General features: G+C 40.7%; 1 protein-coding gene across 1 annotated transcript in view; it reads left to right on the top strand.

Moving 5' to 3' along the window:
- DGKQ (diacylglycerol kinase theta) overlaps nt 1-25,030 on the top strand; it is a 97,830-nt gene that overhangs the window by 29,093 nt on the left and 43,707 nt on the right. Inside the window, exons 3-7 of the mRNA XM_074166571.1 lie at nt 7,267-7,366; nt 11,610-11,695; nt 12,419-12,544; nt 13,950-14,103; nt 19,232-19,300. Of these exons, the coding sequence (XP_074022672.1) occupies nt 7,267-7,366; nt 11,610-11,695; nt 12,419-12,544; nt 13,950-14,103; nt 19,232-19,300 (535 nt within the window). The remainder of the gene's footprint in view (nt 1-7,266; nt 7,367-11,609; nt 11,696-12,418; nt 12,545-13,949; nt 14,104-19,231; nt 19,301-25,030) is intronic.

The raw sequence follows: 25,030 nt of genomic DNA, 5'->3' as shown, positions 1-25,030 counted from the left end.
CTGAAAGCAGAAGAGAGGAAAAAAGGATACTTGCATTAGGGTAGATCCCACTATCCCCCGTTCTGATAATCTGTTCTGTATTGGACTCTTCATACTTTCTATACACAACAGCAGCACCTCATTTTTCTGAAGGACTCGTTTTCAGCTGAAGGACTTCGGTACTGGGACACAACCTCTTCTTTGTTTACTTTCTCTCCCGACGTCTCTTCCATGCCCAAGAAGTAATGGGAAGCTCCAACAAAGTGTGAGACAAAAGACTATGAAGGTTTGGTTGCTGCTTCGCTTGCCTTGGAATAATAAATCCCCCTCCATCTCTTTCAGCTGTCAGGAATGTCTGATGGATTTTTGTGTGAGTGCCCTCGAAGAATTAGCTTTTAAGGAATGCTGTTGCAAGTGGTTCATAGACATTTTAACAAATGGGAAAAAGCTTGGCAAGCTGGGAAGGAGAATTTGATGTGGTTGGGTTGAGTGGGAGTTCTGGAGAGTATAGGGGGAAAAAAATCAGAGCTGGAAAATCATTCCTTGGTGGTAGTTAGAGGTGTTGGAGGTTTTATATCAACATGGGTTAAAAAATGCTGCAGTGAATGCTTGCTGAACTTTTACTGGTTCTCCCAGCAGACTGTCATAGAAGACAGGCTGAAATGCAATGTTTTGAATAAGCTGGTGGGCATATTATTGTTACATCTCATCTTCAAATTACTGTATATTTGGCATGCATCAATCAAGGGAGTTTTTATCCTGCCCCTTTTGTATATTTTTTGGTGATGGTGGTTCTTAGATTGGTAACATGAGCTTGACTTGCAAAATACATGCTTAATATTTTTCATCTTTTGTATTATGTATTATAAAACAGGTTTGGGAAATTTCTTTCTTCTCTCTATTCTTCTCCTTTTATTTATTTGTGACAAAGAGGCTTTTCTGGTGTGAGGGTTTTTTTTCACAGGGTGTCCTAACAATGGTTGGAATCCAATCTTTTTAGCAGGGCCTGTTGCAATAGGACAAGGGTTAATGGTTTTAAACTTAAAGAGGGTAGATTCAGACTGGAGATAAGGAAGATGTTTTTTATGATGAGGCTGGTGAAACACTGGAACAGGTTGCCCAGAGAGGCAGTAGGTGCCCCATCCCTGGTAACAGGTTGGGCAGGGCTCTGAGCAACCGGATCGAGTTGAAGATGTCCCTGCTCGTTGCAGAGGGGTTGGACTAGTTGACAGTTAAAGGTCCCTTTCAACCCAAACCATTCCATGATTTTACATGGACACTTTCTGGATAAATCATTCCATGATTTTACCTGACCGCTTTCACTGGGAAGGTCCATCTCTAGTTCTTCAACACTTGACCCATACTTGTGTTGTTCTGGCAAGGCAGTTTCTTGGAGTGTGGCAGCCACATGGCATAATTGAGAAGCCAAATGAGGTGTAAAACTGCTTGCAGGTAGTCTTGGCACTGCCCCAAAGTTTCCTCCTTTTCCTCCCCAAAGCAATCGTCCCTTTAACCCTGAGGTTAAAGGGAAGGGCTACCACCCCCTAGTTCATGAAGTCAAGGGAGTTTGTTATGCTCTGTTGAAACTTGGTGCAAGCTGCCTCGTAGCCTGTGAACTCCCAGATGAACCCTGTAGGTGTATCAATGACTCTTCAGGTTCAGAGGTGGTATGGGATGTCACTGTGTTTATTTCTTTTAATTCTTAATCTTTATCTTGATAAAGGGAGATTGACATTGCTTTCCTCTGTGGTAATAAAGGCAAGGAGTGACTGTCTTTTGCATATCGTTTTCTCTTTCCAGAACAAAAAATGCCAGTCCAAGCAACTCTTAATTGCAATGGAAAGCTCTTATACAAGTCTCATTTTCTATTAAAAACATAATATATTCCTGATTTGAAAAGGTATGGAATTCACTGTGTGGTTCCTATCACAAAGGGTCTTTGAGAGCCTGGAGGTAAGATCTCTATCCTGTCACAGAGATCTGTAGGATGGAGAAAAAAAATTCTGGATGTGGTTAAGTTGCATATGCATGTATGCATTATTCCCTGCCATTAGCCCCAGTTAAAATTTTTACAACTACATATTTGATTTTCTCGTTCTCTCCTGTCCTATGATAGATTGAGACACCATTTAACTTTGTATTTCTTATCTGATTTCAGAATTTCTATATGGAATTTTTAACACCAACTGATAATAGCAAGTGCTCAGAGGAAGAATGCCAATTTGGACACAGCTGACAAGTAATTAACAGGCATTGTCCCTAAAAGGAAAACGTAGAAATGGAGTGCATTCAAATGTATTTAAGTTGCACTTTTGCTACTAAAGCAGACAGGTTTCAAGCAAATGAGAGGGCTCTTTGTGATTACTGAGTAATAAGTAAGTAATAGAAAAGATGTCAAAACTGGGAAAAGTTGAATCACACGGTTGTTAGCTTCTCTCAGAGAGGGTGTGGTCTAGACACTTAATTAGCCGGGACGGAATAATCATGGGGTGTACTCACGTGTGATCAGCATACCTACCTCTCTAGAGCAAAGGTTTCTTTGGTGTCAGAGTCAACCTTAGGAGCATTAGATAAGGAAGAACTTCTGCACCTGAAACATCGGAATCCATAGAAGTAGTTCTTGCTTCAGGAACACCATTTTAATTTGTATCAGCAGGATTTTTGTGACTAATGTTGAGAGCAGTTTTGTGAAAGAGCCTGTGTGACTACCCTTGTGGGCATTTGAGAAGATGGTTGCTTCCAGGCTGGTTGTGCTTATCCTTAAAATGCCACAGTGTTTTCAGACTGAAAACTAGTGACCTTAAGTTAAATGCCTTTTGCTCAACCTTTGGAGGCTATTGTGTTTCTATCCTTATTTCTATATCCCCTTTCCTACTTGTAAGCTGATCGGCCCCACACTACTGTAGGTCCTTCAGCCCTGCTTTCTCAGTCTCTCCAGTGTGTTTTACAAAGTCCTGCCAAGTGCGATGTGATGGGGATGGAGATGCGTGGGCACAATAATATTTAGACACAGGCCTAAGAACAGTTTCTAGTAGGTTATTCTTTTTTAAGACTGCCAAAGACAGCAGCTGTCACTCTGGCATTTGGTATATCTGTATTTCTTTCGTTCCCCTTTGAGCTTGGAAGTCTTTGGCTCAGGATTCAGGTCAAAGACTTTCTTCTGCCTGACTTGGTAGAAAAGCAGCTGCAGCTGGGTGAAGAACAAGCTTTCCCCGAGCTGTATTTTTCTCTGCTGAGGTATCCAGAAGGTTGTGGACTAGTAAGACTTGACCTGACTTGACTTTATCTGCGAACCAGAGGGTTTGGGTGGTATCTGGGCTGCTCTGTACATAGTCATTCCAAGAGCACTTAAATTCATGATCTGCTCTTGGCCACACTCTTGATACCCTGTGGCATTTCAGGGTGACGAACAATTTTGAAAGGCACTATGGAAAGAAAACAACTCTATCCTTTCTTTTTCTTCCAAAGCGTGGAAGTTAAGAGCAGTTTATTGCTGTTCTTGATGATGCAGAACTGCTGTGCGTTTGCACAGATTGCACTAAAGGGGTTAGAATCTAAGTTCTACGTTTCTACAGGATCAAATTTTATTACAGGCTAATATGAACTTTTACAGAAATGTGTGATGTTCTGTAATGCTTCAGATTGCTTAAGAGATGGCAGGAAACAAAATAGAAACTAGGACTATCTTGTCCATGAGTGCAAAGTCATTCTGGAGCTTACACTGGAGTATTACCAATATACTTTCTGTCGACAGGCTTCTGATCAATACTGTAAGGGCAATTAGATGTTGTTTAATGCTATTACTAGCAGAAATTTTCTATATTTTTCTGCGGAAATTGATTTTAGTGGTTTCCATAAAGTCATTTAAGTAGTTGTATTGGAAAAGCAGTTTTAGACTCTCATCAATTATTAACTTTCTCTCTGCAGGCCGTGTTATATATCAGTACTTTGCTGTACTTATACAGTGGATATAAATTAAAGAACAATACACAACATTTCATATTCTGACATGTTGCCTCCCTGGCTTTCCCAGTCTGAGTTTTGATTTTATTTATTTTTTTTAATGTATTGGATGCTTGGAACTTGTTCAGCATCAGAAGAAATGTAGGGAGCTGCTGGGAGGAACATGATGTGGTTGATGAGTTTGTTATGTTGTACTTGCTCTTTTACCTTTTCTCTTTTTCCACCTTATTCCCATCCCATTTCCCAGCGGGCTCAGCAGTGGTTTTATACCTGTCACTTCTAAAGCAAGCTAGAAAGACCAGTCATAATAAACAAAGTTTCTTTGGCTTGTTTCAGAAGGAAAGAAGTTGAAGGAACCAGATTATTATTTTTTTTTCCACCCAACATTTCAATCAGCCAGTTGTTCCCTTCCCTTCTTTTTGGCAGTGACTTAAGACAATCAGAGGATTGTCACCAGGGTCCTGAAGAGCTGAAAAATATAGACTTAGTCTGCTTCCCTTGAGTCTTCTAGATAAGTAGACAGACCCTGAATGTTTGACTCTTGTCAAAGCTCTTTCTCATAATCTTTCCCAAAATAAACACTGTTTTTCACAAAACTCTAGTTTGATCCTTTAGTCTACAGTGTCCTTTTTCTTCAGGAGAACCCTTTCTGTGACAGTAACGAAAAGCCTGCATTTTTATGGAAGGTGTAAGATAAAATAGCCAAGCTCGAGACCAGGAAAGGAAGAGTTCTCTGTGTTTCAACCACGGGTTGCTGAGGGGATCGGATGCTCATCCTGGGTGTCCGTTATTCACCCTGGGAACACTGTTGCCTTGGGGACGGCTGGCTCCACCGTGCCTGGGGCTGTGGCAGGAGTGGGGTGGGCAGGTGCCTTGAAGGTGATGCTTGAAACCTGAAGACAGGTTGAGGATGCGCAGACAAGCTTTCCTGAAAAAAAATCCCACCAGGGCTTTTCAGTACTCCTCGCAGTTGCTGTGTCTGGCTGGGATTGTGCTCACCTAGCCATTCTTACCTTGGCCTGCGCTTGAACTCATTGTGTAGGATGAAATTTGGGAAAGTTGCCTGCTCCCACCAAACTGGGATTGGACATTCATTTTTGGAGTGGCTAGGGCGAGAATGCAGCTCTGGCACTTCACCTGCAGAATAGCTGAGCCAGAATAACTTCTGTGTTACTGGACAAGGAGGTTTGGTGTTTTCGTTACCCCTGAGGCAATAGATGAAAGAAGGGCAAGAAGAGTGGGCAGGGATTATGAGCCTTGAATTCATCTTGAGATAGTTTGATTAAGGTTCCTGAGGCTCTCCAGCATTTTTTTTTCCCCAAGGATATATATTCTTTTTATAAACATGCATTATATGACTAGAATACTCTGATATAAAAAAAAAATAAAATAAAATAGTGCAAGCCAACCATGATATTTGTCTCATTTAGAGCTGGAGGGCTGCAGAGAATTAAATTTCTGTTTGAGTTGATGGGAGTAGGAGACAGACCCCAAAGCATGGTTTGTTTGTATTTTTAAATCCTGAACTTGTACATAAAGTAAAAATTTGAAGCTTTTGGAGGCAAGGATGTTTTGTAATATATCATGTTGGAGCTACTGATAGGAAATCCTTCCAGTAGGCTGGCTGGCAGCCCAGTGTGATGGGGAGCCTGCAATCTGGGCAGGCAGTTTCCTGGTCAGTCGGGGACCAAGGATTCCTCCAGACAACATGGTCTGCTGGGGCAATGAGCTGGTGACTCTGCTTGACCGCTCAAGTGGTGTGCATGAGCTTGATCGTGTCTGGTAACACATGCATGTTTTGTACCTCTCTTCATCCTCCTTTACCCCCTGAAAAGATTCTAAGGAGAACTGGAGGAACCACATGCTTTGCAGTTTGGGGTTCAGTGATTTTTCTTGATTAAACATCCAGCAGCGTTCCTTTCTCCTTGTGTTGCATCTGACAAAACTTTATCTCATTTATTTCATTGTGCATGCTCGAGGTACGGGATTGTTTAGTATAACTGTCCCACACTTTCAGAGGCTGGTGCAAATCAGACGTTTATAACCAGAAGTGACTTGTGGGTCATCAAATTCTGTGTTCCCAGTATACATCAGATTTGCTGCTAGTGGTTCCCAGGAAAACCCTAATACACAAGGAAAAAAATTAAAATCCTGCTCGATATCTTTGGAAGATTGTTTACTGGGAGGAAAAGAAGCTATCGGTGACTATGTGTATCTTAAGTCATTATTTCCAACTTTTTACTGGAAATCGTTAATTTCATTTCACACCTAAATAACCATTTGTCAGCCGTTACTGTCAATACATTTTTTCTGTGATGCAAGAACCGGAAGATAAATCTGATGTATTTGTCATACCAGGAAGGGCGTGTGAAATGCATAAAACTATATACCTAAGTCACGGTAAACTTTTGTGGAAGTCATTTGATAATAAATTTTAAAGACGCAATTATGCTTCTTCCTTCTAATGTGAATGTCAATTTAACAAAGGTGTGTGTCTTGTGGAAGAATGGTCTCTAGAACAAGTATAAAGCTCAAGTATGTTCCTTATTCTTCATTTTTTGTCTTTTCTTTTGTTGTTCTTTTGGTAAGATCACTTCCAGTCTTCGTTGTTAACCACTAAACAAGAAAAATACTCTGCCTTTTTAGGATAAGTGAATACTATACTAGAAATGTATTTGCTAAAACTGTTGGTACAGCTCTTGGCAAGACGATATTGAAATGTATCGTCTTCCACCTGAAATCAACAGGAACCTCGGTGTGGATGTGCTTCAAGAACTGGGTCTCTGTACCATCCAGGCTTGGAAGCTTTGGGTGTGCGGAGGGAGACCAGTGCCTTTGTCCTGACCAACCAGTTGGTTGGGCTCTATTCGGAGAAGAGGTGAAAGGCACGTGGAGGGTGTGTCTTTAGGGTTTGTTGTATACATGTGCAAAACTATTAATCAACCTTGATTCAATGAAGGTTGATTAGGAGAGAAACTGTGATTCCAGGTAGGTTGCATGGTGCTGAACCCAAAATAAAGCTTTGGATTCATGGCACTGTGAATCATCAAGAAGCTGAGTGGCACTTAAAAATACGTACATTACATATTAAAACCCAAGAATTAAAAATAAAAAATAAAAAAATATTTAAAATAAAGTATTTTAAATATTTTTTTAAGTATGAATTCTTTTTTAAAAGGATGATTTGCCTCTACATTTTGTTCACAGGCTTAGTTAAGTCTATGTTGTATGTACCTGTCTTGCATGATAAAGCAGTTTCTGTGAATTGTAAGTGGCACTTTGAAAGTTGTGGCTGATCATGTGTTATGCATTCTTTGTTGGCAGGTTCCAGTTGCACACTGTTTTGGGCCTCCAGGACATTACAAAAGAAAGTTTTGCACTGTGTGCAGAAAGTCACTAGAGTCACCTGCCTTTCGATGTGAAGGTAACTTAAACCCTACTTGTATATCCATCTGTGTGTTATCCAGTAGCCTACACGTGGCTTACATTACGTACCTTTGAGGTTACATACGTGTACACATACACGCACATACAGACACGCTTACTGTGTTTGAGAGATTTTTGGGTTGTTTATCATCCTCTCACTGATCATGGAAACATGTACTTCAAATTAAGGAATAATAAACCAATAAATTTGAATTAACCACAGGCTTTGTCAAACGTGTGCTCTTTCATCTTTCCTCCAATTTACTTTGAGCAAGTCTGTGGTGTAAATGGTGTGCAATAACTTCAAGCCTGGGATGTATAAAGAATGAGAAGCTATTATGGCAAAAGAAACACTTCTCCTGTTGAGGTAATTTATTTCTGTTTCCAATGGAAGCTTTTGATGCAGGGAATCATCAGGTATTCATGTTTCTAAAACCTCTGCCTTTCTGCAGAAGAATGGAATATAACTTTCCTGTGTTACCGGTCTCAGCTATCTGTTGCTTGTAATGGGGATGACGTGCCTTCAACGGAAAGATATTTGAAAATATTATTTGTCAAAATAGTACTGCTCTGAGTGTTCTGACACAGATTCTCTGAAAAAACAGTAATTAAAGAAATCACCCAAACACCAGAATTTTTCGTTGAAACACATGTTGGTGTGAGTACTTGACTGATTTTGATGTGGGGCAACTCCTTAATTCTCTCTTGTCTCCCACCTTGAATGTCTAGTAGTTGTTGTACATTTGATGTTGTGAGGTTGAATAGAATTTAGTATTTTAAAGGAATATTACCTGTGAACTGTTTAAAAATAAATAAATAAATAGAGTCTCCTGAGGGAAGAACAAATTCTGTAGGGATTTGAGATGCTTTCAAAATTGTTATGCTAAATATAATGTCTTATTTAATATGGTCACCTACGTGTAGGGGAAACACTTCTCTTTGATCAGGGCATTTAGACTTATAATGGTGCAGTGGTTGTGTTTCTGCTTTTGTCTGGTGAGTTGCATAATAAATCTAAACTATGTTCTTCTGACTAGTGGGAATCTGTCACTTTATTAAGTTACTGTGTGAGTTGGATGGTTTGGTGGGATGGTCAGAGAGCTGCAGATACCACACAGTCTTTTCTGATGACCTGTCTTCATAAGCTTCAAAACTTGTGTGGCATGAGACAAACATAGAGAATTTGAAAATAATATTTTCACTAGCTATGTCCTTTTAACTCTTGAAAATACCTTTAGTGATCTATTTTAGTTAAAGCTTTCTAGGTTTTGCTTTCATGTTCTCACTTTCTTAACTCTACTGTATTAGCGTTTTACCCGTTGCAAGGGAATATTTATTTTTTTAGACGTTTCCATTTAAGTCTTCTTTAACAAGAAACACGTGAAATCCCATGTTACATTTAGGTATTACAAGTGCCCAAACATATTTTTTTTTTCTGGTTCAGTGAAGGTTCTGAATTGTGTGCCTTGCATGGATTAAACAGTTTTCTTGTTTTGTGTGACTTGTTTGCTATCCCGTTTTCTGAATACCAATAAGCCTGCAACTTGCTTCTCTGATACTTTCCCAAAATGTAGCTTTAAGAGGGCAGTTGAGGTTCATCAAGATGCACAAGATTCTTCCTTTACTCTTCAAAAATACTTCGGAATTTGCCTTAGAAGTCAGCTGTTTTAACTGTAGAGCTTTTAAATCCAGATGGAGATGTTGAACTTTTCTTCTTTTTTTTTTCTTACTTCCAATGACTTAGCTTACTTAGTAGTACAAGCCTACTGTTGGGTATGATGTTCTCTTCTGGTACTGGAATTTAAAGAACTTTTCCTGGAATCTTTGCTGTAATTGAGAGAGAAAAGAGGGTTAAGATGAAGTTACCTTTTCTAAACAAATGATTGACATAATTAGATGTACTTTTAAAATAATATAAATAACTTGTTTTGGACTCTATATCTTACAATAAGATAAATTTTCTTGAAAGGAAGCTGAAAATTTTCAGAAAAGTATTAAACTCTGTGGGTGCATGGTGGGGCATCTGTTCTCAGAAAGGAGCACGCATGTGTATTAACCCCTGGTGAGATATGTACGTACACTTCGTTGGCAAAAATTACAATATTTGGACTCCAAATTTTGCTGAAAGTTGCTTTGGATAGCTATTTTTGCTGTAGAATTCACTGGTAACAGTTGAACCTCGGCTCGTGATGGTGAGAGTTGCTCTCCCTTTTCTTTCCAGGAAGAAGGGCTGGAAAGAAAAAAAAAAAAAAAGAGGAAAGGGAGTAACCCAAACACATTTTTTTTAGTGTTGGATCCTTTACAAAAGTTTACTATTAAGCATCAAATTTGGGGGCAGCAAATTTACTCGGGAGGGAGGCAGTTAACATTTTAAAGGTTATTCTGCCAAGCTTAGGTATCTGAAATTAACCAACTTTTTTTTTTTTTGGCAACTATGAAGGAGTTTACAGCACTTTCATGACGAGCTTGAACAGAAAACTGTCATCCTGTTACGAGTTAAAAAGTTGCGTAGATTATGGAAGGGCTGTTAAAGATGAAACTTTTTTGTAAGCCTTCTGATTTGACTTGATCTTTACATGCTTCTGCTATCTGCAAGGTAGCTGTCTTAAGGGTTTAACTCCCGCGACACTCCTGCCCTTCTCATGCACATGTTTTCATACTAATTCTGAGTTGGGGGTGATATTAGAAGCAGCAGACCTGAATCAGACCAAGGGGAGAAAAACCCACAACCTTGGTTCTCTACAAAGTATAGCAGAGAGCAGTGTGTGCCTGCGTTAGCAGAAGTAACGATAAAATACCCAACACTTTTGTTAATTCCTTGAAGCTATAATTCGGTCTACAGAAACCAGATCACTCAAAGCATCTAGCTTGCCTGGTAGCCGAATTGGCAAAACTGTAAAATATTCCTGTTATATCTATAAACATGGAGAAATGTGAGCGGTGAAGGGACTGTGTCACACCTTGTATGAAAGCGGTTGACTTAGTAAGCCCTGTTAAAAGACACTTTGCTTTTGTGTGGTGGTAGGTCATGGTCTTCTGTGGGGTTAGAATAAGATGGTGTTAGTGCTGATCGCCGGTCCAGAGAGCGATTTCAAATAAGCTATTATTCTCTGTGTAATTTAATACTGTTTTCAAGATTCTTTCAGATAACGTGGCTAACGCACAGTTGCCAGCTTCCAGTCTTCAGGTTACAGTTTTCAGATTTTTGTGATGTGCTTGGAGCAATAACCTGTTTGAGCAGAACAGAAAAATATTTGAAGAATTTGACGCTTGCCTCTCTACTTTCATTTACTCAACAGAAAATCGAAAGCCTTCCCAGAGTGCTTGTATATGCAAGTCTTTAAAAAGCAGCTAGAGGAGGATCTATTTCATCCATCTCTGTCTATGAGGCTCATAGAGAACTTCCCTAATTCTTGCAGTAATGAAGTTAGGTATTGAGGTCTTTTAGTTGTAATGTTTTTTTGCGGCACAGCACTTTAGCTGGAGTTTTTTTGGGGTAGATTCTGTTTTTCTTTCACATCTGATACTTCAAGTCAGCTTTTAAATAATGAAAGTACTTTATCCAAACCCAAAATTGCCTAGAACTTTATAGGCTTCACTAAAACTTATTCCAGTTACTGTACATAACAGGTATTTTGGAAGACAATGTTAAGCTTACTTAGGAGAGTGTGCTGAAAAAATGATTATTTTCCTGGCAATGAAACGGTAATTTACCCTATGTAGACCTCGCTTGGACCGGTATTCCCTGAGTTTAGCATACCAGTGTATTCTGGTCAGGTTTGAAATTAAGTCCATTGAGTGTCTCTCTGTTAATGCTTCTAACATTCAGCTTTTTTTTTTAGATTTGGTTAAATCAAAGTAGACTTCAGGCACAATTATGTTGGAGTACGCAGCGGTTCCTGTCAAACTGTGGGACAAAGCTATAATAACCCAAACAGTTGTTACAAATTTAACTTGCTGTGTTGGAAGAAACAAAGGCAAGAGCGTGTGAAGCAAAATTAGCTCAGCCATTTCTTAGACTTGCTGCATCAGTTTAACACAAAGGATATGGAGCAACACACAGGACAACACTGATAAACTTATTTTGTTGCCTAGCTCTGCCCAACAGAAAAGAGCAGGAAGGCAAGAAAGCATGCTGCAAAGAGGTGGTGGAGGGGGAACGGGAAAGGGAGGGAGGGGGAAGCTGCAAAAACCCCGGGGGTTTCCAGCTTACAGCAGTTTTCTTGTTTTCACGCTTTTAGTTTGTGAGCTACATGTGCACACAGACTGTATCCTGTTTGCTTGCAGTGACTGCCGGCAGTGTCACCAGGACGGGCACCAGGACCACGTAAGTGCCGATGCCTCTCCAGCAGAAAGTGGTCCTGCGTTTTGGGTTTTGGGTAGAGGAGAGGGAGGGGTATGGGACTTCTCTTTTGCATGCTGCCCATTATCAAAGCACTTCTGTTGCTTCTTGGCGGGCAAAGGAAACATGTGGCTGCAGAATGTGTCGCAGATAGCGAGGTGAACTTAAATTCCGACACATTCACGATGCTTGTTGAAGCTGAAAGGTCTGGGCAATGTATACAACATCCCAGTTAAAGAGGGGAAAAAAAAATAAAATAAAGCATCTTACATAAAAATTTGAGTTGCAGAAGCTGTCCTGGAACTCTTGTTTTTTTCTATATGTTGGCTGCATTGCATCCCTGGCAAACATTATTATGCTCCTCAGGCTTCCTGAGGTCTGTCTGAGGCGGAGCTGCCCAGCTTCTCACTGTAAAATACATTCATCATACTGACCTTTCAGGATTATCTTTTTTTGTAAAAAGAATGCTGGTTTTGGTGGACTGTGAAGAAAAAGCACTAGGTGATAAATTTTTTTTATAGTTTTAAACTTCTTTAAGCTTCTTTTGGTGAAATATAAGATTGTTCAGATGCACAGTGAGAAAATACTTTCTGTCCTAGCCTGTGTTGCTGTTCCCTCAGAGCTGTTTGAATTGCTGATTTTGAAGTTAGGTTGAAGATGCTTCTGTATCTGTTTTCTGCGATGCTGAGTTGTGATGTGTTCCCCCAGGATACTTACCACCACCACTGGAGGGAGGGAAACCTTTCTTCCAGTGCTCGTTGCGAAGTTTGCAAAAAAACCTGTGGCTCTTCAGAGGTGCTCTCTGGCATGAGATGTGAATGGTGTGGCATCCTGGTATGTTGTGCTGTTGCATGTAGTTGTGGGAACCATATATATATATATATGCACATGCTTATTTAAACTTTATATCAGTATACTTTATTTGTACACTTTAGAAACATACACTTCATAAATACATGTCATTTATGCCCTTATTTATATAAATATATATATTTATGTTAGATGGAAAATGTGAATTTTTTACTCCCCCATTAGTCATTTAAATGATAAATTCTCAAAATTATAGTTAAAGTTTATGTAAATCCAATGGAATTAAAATTTATCAGGGACTAGTTATTATAGATTTCTGCTTGGAAGGCTGCAGTTACTTTTCCTGTATGAAATCGGAATTTCTTTCAAATCATATGAATTCTGCAAGGTCAAAGACTTTACCATTCTAGTATGCTTATTCCTCTTTCACTGTAGAATAGTTCTTAACCTGTGTGGTTGGTGGTTTTTTTAAGCTATCGCTATTGGTTTCTGTGTTTTTCCGTTCACATGACACATGTTTAATTCCTGTGCAATGCAATGGTACCCTTCAATAATCCTCATGAAAGCCACAGCTTTTCATGTCCTGATGCACAGTCTGCTGTGTAGATAACAATTGATCCATCCACTTAATGCTTCCTCTTTCTGAAATATGATGAAAGTGCAAAGTAGCGCCAGATGGGGTAGGATCTGAAAAGTATAAATCATTCGTTTGCTATTTCATGCAAGATGAGGTGTTCTGTGTAATAATAATTTAAAATGAAACCTGAGTATTTCAGGTATGATTTGAATAATTATTTTTTTTTAAATGTTGTGGGTTTTGTGTTTTTAATCAGATTCATAATTGCTGAGGTGGGACGAGCTGTCTTTAAGAACAGTCTAACAAATATAACAGGCCATATGGCCATGCATACAAAGATATGTGTATTCAATAATGGCATAAGATCTCGCACAAGTATCAAGGCAGAAGCCAGCCAGTTGTGTTTTGGAATAAAACTCCAAACTGTATTATCTCTGAATCTGCAAGTGGGTACAGCTGTGCAAGAGGATATTGCTATTTGCAAGCTATTCAGTATAACCTGCCTACCTTTCCCAGTAAATAGCTGTAAAGTATGGAAGATCCAGGGTTTGAGACCAAAACTTTAAATCTCTCCACACAACTGTATAAAAACCTTTAGTTTTTAATAGAGCAGGTTTGTAGTACTTGGGGAGTTTCTTCACATTAAGACTTCCCATGATTGGTTATATAAAAACCGAATCAAACAAATGAAAATCTGGGGTCAAAAATGAGTCACTCATTTCATGAAAGTGGTTTACCAAAGGTCTATATATGTCCTAGCCTGAGTTTTGCAATTCCAGTGCATGTTTTGCTATAAACAAATCTACTTTCTTTGTGTCTCACTAAGTTCTTAATTGATGCTTCTATTTATAGGCTCATGCTGCTTGCTACATAATTGTCACACCAGAATGTACTTTTGGAAGATTAAGGAATATGATTCTTCCTCCAAGCTGTGTGCAGTTATTTTCTCGCAACTTCAGCAAACTGCATTGTTTTCGAATATCAGAAAACTTGCAAACAGAATCAGGTAAAAACTTTTGACATTGAATGCAATTAATTGATGAGCTCGCTTAACCTAATGTTGTAACTAACTGAAGCATAAGATTGCTAATTTTCAATGCCTTTTTTGGCAATACTGTAACTTCTTGGTCTTTCCTGGGGCAGGATAGACATTTTTAAATGCAGACTGTGTGCAAAATGCTGAAAATTCTGTTTACTGATGGAGGGCAAGTTGAAAACCTTTCTTTAAATAGTAAGCATGCAGAAAGTGAAGACCTAAAAACCAAAATTTGCTTAGCAGATTAGTGTTATCATTGCTAAAAACACTTGCTGATACACATGCTGGTTTTTATTTGGCATATCATGTATGCAGATATTCTTATTTGCCTCTTTGATTAAGCATCTGCCCTTTTAAGATTTCTGTGCTGGAAGGAAATAATGAATTGAGCAGGGTAATGTTCTGCTGCCATCTAGAGTGTAGGTTTGTTTAACAGCTCTTTAGGAATGAGGGGTTTTTTTTAAGCCACTGAAGTACTTTCTAATTTAAATTTTGATTATTATGTTCTTGTGGTGCTTGAATACAATAGGAAAACAAATAAAAGGTAGGCAAAATATAGGTCGTGGAAGTTAAACGTTTGCAACTGCACGTTTCTCAACCTGACAAGTTGTTCTTGAACTTTCCACTTTGAACGTGCAGGTTGGGTTTTGGTGAAGGCAGTTGTTCACTAGCAGGAGTCAGGCATTCTCATGGGCAGAAGCTGTAGCAGGGGCCCTGCTGCTGCACAGACTGCATTGACCCTAAGTCTGCATAACCTGAACACACTGAAGTGACCTATGGAAGTCTGAAGGGGGAGAGGAGGCGTTACGTTGCTTTTGTTGGTTGGCCTGTTTTTTTCAGTGAGTTATTTTTCCTTTTAATGAATTTGCTTGTGAGTGGGGGAAGGTGAAGTACAGCACATACTTAAAAGTCATAGTTTTCAATGCTTTCAATGTAAGAAATACCAGAAATAAACAATCTAGATGAGCTTGGTTTTGCTGGAAGACTCATTATGAGCCTTGATTCAGGTCTAGTGTTAGAATTCTGCAAGTGTCCCAAAGGCTTAAGTGAAGATGAAGTTGTATTATTATTAACAGGAGTTAATCACAAACGTTTTAAATAGCCTCTTTGAGTGTGCCTTTTCTGATGTTAGCTGTTTGTCTTCTAAACAGTGGTGTGTTCTTTTAATATGTCAGACTTAAACTTCTTCCGTTTTTAATTTTTAAATCACCCTTAAGTAAAAATTGAACACGGAGCACCTTGAGTGAAAAAATCCAAGGTTGTAGCTGCACCCTGTATTCTCTTCCTTCATTATTTTACATAATAGAAGTGAAGGTTTTCCATTTCAGGACTTGGGCTATATGTGAAGGATATGAGTTTGTGTTAATGCATATTCAAGTTTTTTCAAAGTAATAATGCTTTTTGCATTCCTTTAATTAAAATATGTCTTGTACTTTGAATTGAGAGAATGCAATGCAGATCAGTCATTAGCTGATGGTCAGAAACAGATGCATAGGCAAGGGGAAATACTCAGTAACTTAATTTGGACCACTTACAGTGCTTTAATGTGATACGGGGGAAAAAAAAAAAACAAAAAACAAAAAAACCCAAAGGAAACCCACCATGCTTGGGAAGCCAGAATGCATTTTTGTGGTGCTCAGCCTGCACATACCCAGATAAAATACAGCAACACCCTGAAAAAATCTCTTTTTCTAACACCCGGTCTCTTTCATACCAGTTTCTGCTCCTGGTGCTCAGCTCCCTGTGGTGCGGGGGGCAGTGGCCTCTCAGGGTTGAGGGGCTGCTGACACCCAGGGGAGCAGGGGATGAGCCATGGGGATGCTCCCCTTTCCTCCTGCTGCTGGTCCCAGGCCTGCCTCTGAGCTTGGTGGCTACCCCCAGCACTTGACATCTTCCTTTTTTCATGGTTGATGGGCCACAGTTGTGGCTCAGCACAAGTCATGGAGAATAATATTTGTGATGTGGTACCTGCCTTGCAGTCTGCTGTGCGTAAGGCATTTTGTTGCGCCTTTTCTTAGCTGATGATGGGGTGTGACACATAGAATCACAGAAGGGTTAGAGTTTGAAGGGACCTTAAAGATCATTGAGTTCCAACCCCCCTGCCATGGGCAGGGACACCTCCCACTAGAGCAGGTTGCTCAAAGCCCCGTCCAGCCTGGCTTTGAACACTTCCAGGGATGGGGCATCCACAGCTTCCCTGGGCAACCTGTTCCAGCACCTCACCACCCTCACAGTAAAGAATTTCTTCCCAATATCCAATCTAAATCTCCCCTCTTTCAGTTTAAAACCATTACCCCTCATCCTATTGCTACACTTCCTGACAGAGAGTGCCTCGCCAGCTCTCCTGTAGGCTCCCTTCAGCTATTGGAAGGCTGCTATGAGGTCTCCCCGGAGCCTTCTCTTCTCCTGGCTGAACAACCCTAGCTCTCTCAGCCTGTCTTCATAGGAGAGGTGCTCCAGCTCTCTGATCATTTTTGTGGCCCTCCGCTGGACCCGTTCCAGCAGGTCCATGTCCTTCCTGTGTTGAGGACTCCAAAGCTGGACACACTTGTTTTAGCACTTAGGTCCCTGATGTTCATGTACAAGTCCTGTGTTGTCAGGCGTGGCTCCTCATTACACCATTCACATCCTGTTGAGGCTTGCTTTAAGAGCTGTTTGCCTCTCTCAGTGATCTACTGGAGACCAGCTCTCTGCAGGTCCCGGCCAAAGGCACCAAATACCGTCACTACGCAGCTCTTTCCTTCTGCCCAGATTCTTCCTTAAAGACAGAGTTGGGAATTGCCTTAAACTAATTTGCACATCATCCCGCATTGAGGGAGCTCAGTGCTGTGGCGTGGTAGACCCTCTTCTTACCTGTTCTCATAGAGCAGACCTCCATTTTCTTTCAAAAACCCACTAGATTCTGGCATGTGCTGAAAGTTACCAAGACATGTGACAGGTCCAGCAGCTCCCTAACACTCTTCAGGTTGTATTTGAAGCTCCTCTGACGACGGAGAAGCTTGAGACAGCTGCCCTGGGAGCTGCTGCTGCTTTTCCAGAGGAAAGCATAGGCTCCAGGTTGGCAGATCTCAAAGACTGCATGCACTTTAGGGATATTTCCAGGGAGCAAGGAACACTTCAGCTTAGTTGGAGGATAATTAGCACTTCTGTCCTCACTTCTGTGGAATGCGTCATGCAAGCACGCTCGTTCAGAAGTCCTCACACCGTGGCATGCATGGGTGGTGCTCATCTGTTGCTGCAGCTGATGAAGGGCATCACTTAGAAGGTTGTGAAAAGACCAGTCTGCGCTGCCAAAGAGGTGTTGGCAGTTGCCTGGATGAGTGAACTGCTGCAGCACAGATCTTCCCAAGCTGATGGTTGGGAAGCGCCAGCTACTTGTCCTAGACAGAGAAGGAGCACATCATCGTTGACCTGCTGGGGAGCATTTGTCCAGATTAGCTTTTGCCACTGAGTAAACGCTGGGCTTCATGGCCAATGTTCTGTGAACATCTCTTGTGCTAAAAGTGGCTTTGCAAAACTCTTGGGCTACAGGGGGAAGCAGTGGTGGAACAGTTATCTCCCCTTCCTCCAAGTGACTCCTATCTCTGCATATTTCGTAAGAAGAACTTCATTGGAATAATTTCAAGATGCTGTTAGTGTAGATTTGCCTACTATCCAGACTGAGGGAGAAAGAGTAATAAAGATGTCAACTTCTTCCCATCTAAACTAAAAAAGGGGAGAATGGGGAGCAACCAGGATACCTTTAATTTCTTATTGTTGTATTTACTTATTCTTTATTTAATTTGATTTTGTCTGAAGTGAAATTCAAGAAGGCGTTCAGCTACCATTTATTTCAGGGACTTTCAAGACTATATTGTCTAAATTTCTCTCCAATTTTAAACTTAATCTGTCTGTCAACTATAACAGGAAAGTATTTCAGCCCTTCTTTTATATTTTAAAACCCCCCACCCAGAAACATTACTGTTGGTCTTTCTCGTAGTCACATGAGGCGTTACCCAAATATTCAGTAAGTTGCAGGGTCTCCAGTTTAGGACTCCTGCTAAGTACCCTTCTTGACATGCTGTGATTCTGCCTCTGGGAAGGTTTTCCTGCGTTAGGATTCTGACTTCCTTGGTACCTTTTTTTGCTCTGAAGATCTGTCTTTACTGATTTTGTTTTATTTTTTTCTCTGGTTTTTTTTTTTCCTTGTGCTTTGATTTCCTACATTCTCCCTCAACTGCAAGGCATAGTTTTTATAAAGGTGTTGCCTTTTTATAAAAGGTGTTTATAGTTTTATAAAGGATGCCAATTGACTGCATCCCAGTGAAGACTGACTCTGAGTTTCAACGCGTGGGAGTATGAATACCATGATATGATCAGCATGCTGGGTTCTTACATTGCACAGTACTGCTACCCTTAGAGAAGAAAAATTTTTCATGTTTGGATTTTCACCATTCTTCCTGTGTGGACCTGAGTGTCAGGAATGAGAATGTAGTCGGGATGTTATCTTCACAGAAGCAAATGTAAATGTTAGTGGCTTTTATTTTAATATTTTCTAAGTATTTTATGTGTGATTTTACAGGCTGAGTTATCTAACGAGTTCACTCCTGGCTTTTAGTGAGAGCGTTGAGCTGCTGTCAAAGTCCTCTTCTGAAGTGCAGTAATTTCTTTGTCTTTGAGTGTCAGCAAATCTATTTTTCAGTTATGGAAGTAATTTATATAATACCCATACTTCTGACTGGAAAGCTGTTACTGCAATTCCTGCTCTGATTTGTTGGTTTAAAACTTAATGGAAACCATATATAATTTGGCCACATGCAAACAGCTTGAGAAAGGGATGAAATGCAGTAGTTGCAATGTTAAAGCTAATAGTAGAAGGACTTCAGGTATGCCTTCACTGTAGTAACATGACAATGCAGGTTTGGGGTTTTTTATGCTGTTTTTATAGTATGGATTATTATCGTAAAATAAGCAGCAGAAGAAAGCGTGCTTTTCTGACTGGATTCTTTTCTGTTAGCTTCTTTGAGGGAAACCATCCTTAAATGACAAATGCTTTATTTTTTTTTCCCCTAGTTCAAATTAACAAGAATCCTTTCTTAAAATGTTTCTGTTTTCACAGATGAAGATGATGATGTTGATGGCTCAACACAGGGATCAGCAAAAGATGTCCAAATTTCAGCAGATTCAAGTAAGCAGAGTTTTAGTAAGTGGTGAATAGTCACCCATACCAGTCTTTATTCATGTAATCTTAATTTGCTTTGCCTTATGAAAAAATATTAAATAGCTGGATCCAAACCTTACTGAAGATACCAGGTAATTTATTTATTTTTTCTTTTTTTTTTTTTTTTTTTTTTTGCTTGGATATGTTGCAGTAGAAGTATATGTATTCCTCTGCATCAGGATTGGGCTTGGCTGGTTGCTTCTTATGCAGTTAAATTCTTATGCGTGTGGAGCTTTCTGGTGTTGGAATTAGCCCAACTCCTACTTCTCAGAAGATGAAGCCAAACACAATTTAAGGTCATCCCACCTCCTATATCCATCATAGTAACTAGAAAAACATAGTACTTGCTACCTAATGTAGCTGCATGGATTGTTGTAAAAAATGAAATTTCCAATCAATAAATATGATTTTTTTTTTTGTTTAGTCTAAGGTTCTTACAAAATCAATGGCATAATTGTGCAAATGCTGTTTGGATTTTAAAGAAATCCAGCTCAGTAGACAATTAACTCAGTTATGGAAGTGATCTCAGGCATGCTTTTATTTCACTTCTTAAGATTTGACACTGATGTCTCTTTAATGACTAAGTTATGATCCACGAGCATTCTCCCTTATTATTGGAGAAGGCTGTGACTAACTGAAGTTTATCTAAGAAACTTTCACTTTTTTCAGTATTATAAGTGACATAAGTCATTGACTTTTATACTTCATAAACTAGGGCTACTTCCCTTACTCATAACTGTCAAAGAGAGCAAATTGAGGATCCAGATATTTCAACTGGATTGGTTGAAAGTACTAGTACAGGACAGTTCAGCTTTAGACAGCCTTCACAAAAGAAGGAAAAAAGATAGGAAAACTTGGGGCAGGATGCAAACTTTACTGTGTCTTTCGTTCATATAGTGTCCATCTATGGAGTGGAGGAAGCAGCAGCAGTAAACGATACATTTTCAAGGCTCATGTAAAGAAGTGTTACTTGTGTTTTAAATAGAGCAGTGGCATTAAAAGAAATTACTTCCTCTTAATACATTTTCACAAAACAGAAGTCAATGTAGAGCCCAGTTACTTTGCTATGATTTAGAAAGTTTAATAGGTAGGGAGTGATTCTAATGTCTCTAAACCCAAAGCACTCACAAAAAAAATTGCTGAGATGTTTGAAAGCTTTAGTTTAATGATGTTAGGGGTCTCCAAATCCGGTACCCCAGTAGAGGTGAAGCTGCTGCAGCATCCTGTCCCCTCTGGCTGAGCAGGATGAAGGTCTGTTAGTTGGGAGTATGTGTGTGTATACATATATGTATTCTGATACATATATATATGTATATACATATACGTGTGTGTGGCTGTGTGCATGCATGTGTGCATACATATATGCACACAGCCCCCTTCCCCTTCTAGGTCTCTTGGTGGACCCCCAGCGCCCACAATCTCTCCAGCAGTCATCCTGGACCTCATGGTCCCTCCGGTAGCCATCTCCGCCAGGTGCCTCGTTCATAGAGATGCACGCACATGTGGCTTCCAGGCCACTTAACGTTGCGTGCCAGCGAGACACACAACATCTGCCACTCTGGTTGCTGCACCATGGACATGTGGTCACAGTGACCTGCAGTCCTGCTTCAGTTGCTGCACTGACGAACCCGTATGCACACATGCAGAAGAGTGGAAACGACACCCACAAAGAAAATTAGAAATAGCATTTAATAAGAGGACAGGACAGACTGTGTTGATCAGGTGCAGGGCATGGCCAGGCAGGCACAACAACCAGCAACCTCTTTGCCTGTGACCAGCTTCTTTTGTCTCCTTATCCCTCTATTTTTCCATGCTTGTTCCTCCCCATACTGGCTTGTTCCCTCCCTTTCCCTGCCTTTGGTTCCTCCCCTAAACATCCCCTAACAGCTCTTGTACAAATCCAGAATGCTCTTCCCATGTATCTCATAGAGCCCCACACCCTCCTTAGTGGCCTCATCAGCTGCTGAGGTGACCCACAGAGTTTCTCCTGTGGACTGACAGGGTGGGTGCAACACCCAGCCCATGGGGCTGATGCCTTTGCATCAGGATAGGGCATGGCTTCTCTGATAACTTCTCTGACAAAGTTATTGGGGTTCACCTGCCAGCCGTTGTGCTTCTGTGCCTCTCTGTGTGTGTGGAGTCATAACCCACACACGGCACGGTTATAGCCTGCTGGACCTCTTCCACCAGTATCTAGATAATACCATTTGTGTAATATGGGTCAGGAGTGAGCTGCTCATTAAGTTCTGTGTGTTGACTCAGTACATCTGCCACATCTTTTGGGATGTTACCATGCTCTCCCTCAGGCGTGTCTGAATTGAATTATATTCCAGAATATTGTATCTTTTCTTAATCCCAGCTCTCCACATTTTACAGATACATATTTTTAAAAACAGTGAAAATAAGTCAGAACAAATGAAATAATACTGACTTGTAAAGACACAGTTTTCCACAGGAAAGAAGCCAGTAGAAAAGGCTGCAAGATCTGTAGATTAATAGTGGAAGAAAATTTGAATCAGTGGTGTGCATTCTCTTTTGTTTCTTTGTTATTGCTTGTTGAGTGAACTGCAAAGTTAGAAAATTTAAATCTTAGTTTTGGAAGCTAAAATACGTTAAAGCAACCATGGAATTTAGCCTACCAAGATACTGAGGCCAAAAGCGTAAAATGACCATAAAAACAACCCTACACTTTCTGAAATGATAGATTTAACAGATTTACAGAGCAGGCTTGGAAAAGGACTATAAATCCTTGTGTGTGAGAACATAAGCCAGCTTTTAAGGACTTGTCTGGGCACCGGACAGTTAACCTAAGGAGAACTGAATGTTACGGGGATGGTAGGATAAACATCAGGTGGATGCTGTCGTTAGTGTAGTGGGGAAATAGTTGAGTCCCAATGCCCGTTTTCATACTAAAATAATTCTTGGTCATTCTGGGAATATAGAAGTAATAAAACTGCTCTGTGCTGGCAGACCTCAGATAGCTGGTGGTGGAGGTAAAGAAGGGGATTAAAAGGGCTCCTTAGGGGTGCCTTTCAGGAGTGTGCATTGACTGTCCTTTCTGAGATGCGATGTTGAACTAGGTTTCAGCCAGCAGAGATTATTCTAGTTTTCCTGGAGGCAGAATTCATTGGTGTCGGCCGAGATGCAACCACAGATGTAATCTGTGAAGCTTGAGACGTCAACGGCAAACTTCTGAAAATCATTCCTATTATTTCATGGCAATATGAAAGGGAAGTGGAGGGGAAAAAATAAATTTGGTTTGTTGTATACATACAACAAATGAATCGTAGAGGAGCCATCTCAGTAATTCCTGAAATAAAAAAATGAGTTAAGAGCTCTTATTTGTGTGTCAGCTTGGAGGGGTCTGAGAACATGAAAAGACATTAGATTCTGCCCTAATTGTTTGCCAGGAATCATAAAAGCTGAAGGTACTTGATTATTGTATAGTGAGGCCTAGGCTGCTTTTATTTATTTTGAAGCTTATCCATAGATAGTAGTTGAGCTTTGTTGAGGGCATGGAGAAGCAAGTTATTTTCTCACAAAAGCTTCTGTTCAGTGGTACTTCAAGAGATACTCATTTATAGGTTGAATTGCTGTACCTGGTGTCATGCTGAAAACAGTTTTTGCCCCAAGACAGTTTGCTTCACCTGCATTTGAAGATACTTTGAAAAAGAGGATTATGCTCAACTGTGTTGAATGAACTAGTGGCTTAAGTGCTGGAAGAGGTTGTGTGCTTCCTTCTCTTGGTGTAATTGCCTGTAATACTGGAAAAAGAAAAACAAGTGTTCTGAAAAATCAGGTTACTTTTCTTTTGCTTCATTTTTCCCAATCTTCGTATCTTCTTTCCTCTCCTCCCATCAGCCCCCATCATCTGCCTTTTCTGACACTTAATGTCGCCTGTTATTGTACTTGCTTCTCACCAGGTTGTGTTTTGTGCTCTTCCCCAACTTGTCTCTCCCAGTTCCCCTCCTTCCCCAAGCACAATGTGTTGCTCCACAGTGTTGCTGCCCCTTTGGCTCAGTTCCCTTTCAGTCTGCCTGTCCCTCTCTTGTTCCCTGAATCCCTTTCTCCCTCATCCTTGGATGTCTCATATTAGTTGGTAGTCAAAATGTTGGCTGCTCTAGATGTCTGTTTCAGGGATGGCAAGCACTTCTTCCTAACTGCTTCCTGAAAAAGTAAAGAGGTTCTATGGAAAATCTCTTCAATCTGGTAGACAGCAAAATGACAATGAGCAAGCAATGTGCTCTTGTGGCCAGGAAGGCCAACGGAATCCTGGGCTGCATAGGGAAGAGTGTGGCTAGTAGGTCGAGGGAAGTCATTCTCCCCCTCTACTCTGCACTGGTGAGGCCACAACTGGAGCATTGCATCCAGTTCTGGGCTCCCCAATTCAAGAGGGATAGGGAACTACTGGAAAGAGTCCAGCGAAGGGCAACAAAGATGATTAAGGGATTGGAGCATCTCCCTTATGAAGAAAGGCTAAGAGAGCTGGGACTCTTTAGTCTGGAGAAGAGAAGGCTGAGGGGAGACCTTATTAATGCCTATAAGTATCTCAAGGGTGGGTTGAAGGAGGAGGGAGCCAGACTCTTTTCAGTGGTTCCCAGTGACAGGACGAGGGGCAACGGGCACAAGTTGGAACATAGGAGGTTCCATTCGAATATGAGAAGGAATTTCTTCACAGTGAGGGTGACAGAGCCCTGGAACAGGCTGCCCAGGGAGGTTGTGGAGTCCCCTTCTTTGGAGATTTTCAAGACCCGCCTGGATGCAGTCCTGAGTAGCATTCTCTAAGCAATCCTGCTTCGGCAGGGGAGTTGGACTAGATGATCTATATGGTCCCTTCCAACTCTAAAAAAATTCAGTGAAATTCAGTGAAGAAAGATTGAAAAAATCTCCCTGTAGTTCTGTAGCATGATTGCCAGAAGGCTATGGAGAGATATTCGCAAATGTTATTAGCTAGTGTTAATTTATTCCCTGCCTTAGAGGTCCTTATGACAAGGCTTATCAAATTAAAAATTAAACGGTAGATACTTAAGAATGACATGATGATCCATGCTTTTTGGGTTGTTTCTGTGATTATGCATTCTCTTTGCTTTAAGATCCTGCTAGTCTTCATCCTTAGGTACAGTTTCTCCATAGCAGCCCACTGGAAACGTGTAGAGGCACGTTTTGGGAGGTGTGTTGAGGGCTCAAGAGACTTTCTGGCCATGTGTGGCAACCCATTTGTCAGACAGGGATGCGTAAAGAGCAAAGGGCACGGTCCTGACCTGGGAGTCTCTGCCCCATGAGTGTCTCTCGTCACTTGCTGGCTGTGTGTGAACTCTGCTTCAGCATGTGCCCATCTTCCGCAGGAGAAAGTGCAGCCGTCAAGAGAAAACCCTCTTTGAAGCAGTTTTTAGGGGAACCTGACTGAGGAGAGGAATGAGGGCTGCAGTGCTGTCAGCAGACATCCTTTCCACAGTGTGTCCTTTCACGGCCCATTTCTTGCCAGGCAGTGTGCTGCTCATGTGCTGACTAAGGGAGATGGCTTATGGCTCACTTATGTCCACTCCCAAACCTGCTGACAGTGTGGAGGAGAATCTTCACTGTAATTCTGCAAGCAGGAACAAAATGTTTTCAGAAAGAAGAAAAGGCGACGTGTGTGGATTTGAAGGATTTTTCCTCTAAAGATACTTATGAAAATGTTCAGCCTTCATAAAAAGG

This window comes from Numenius arquata, chromosome Z (assembly GCF_964106895.1).
Source record: "Numenius arquata chromosome Z, bNumArq3.hap1.1, whole genome shotgun sequence".
NCBI lineage: Eukaryota > Metazoa > Chordata > Aves > Charadriiformes > Scolopacidae > Numenius > Numenius arquata.
Note: the sequence above shows the minus strand (reverse complement) of the source record. Positions and strands in the feature narration are given on the sequence as shown.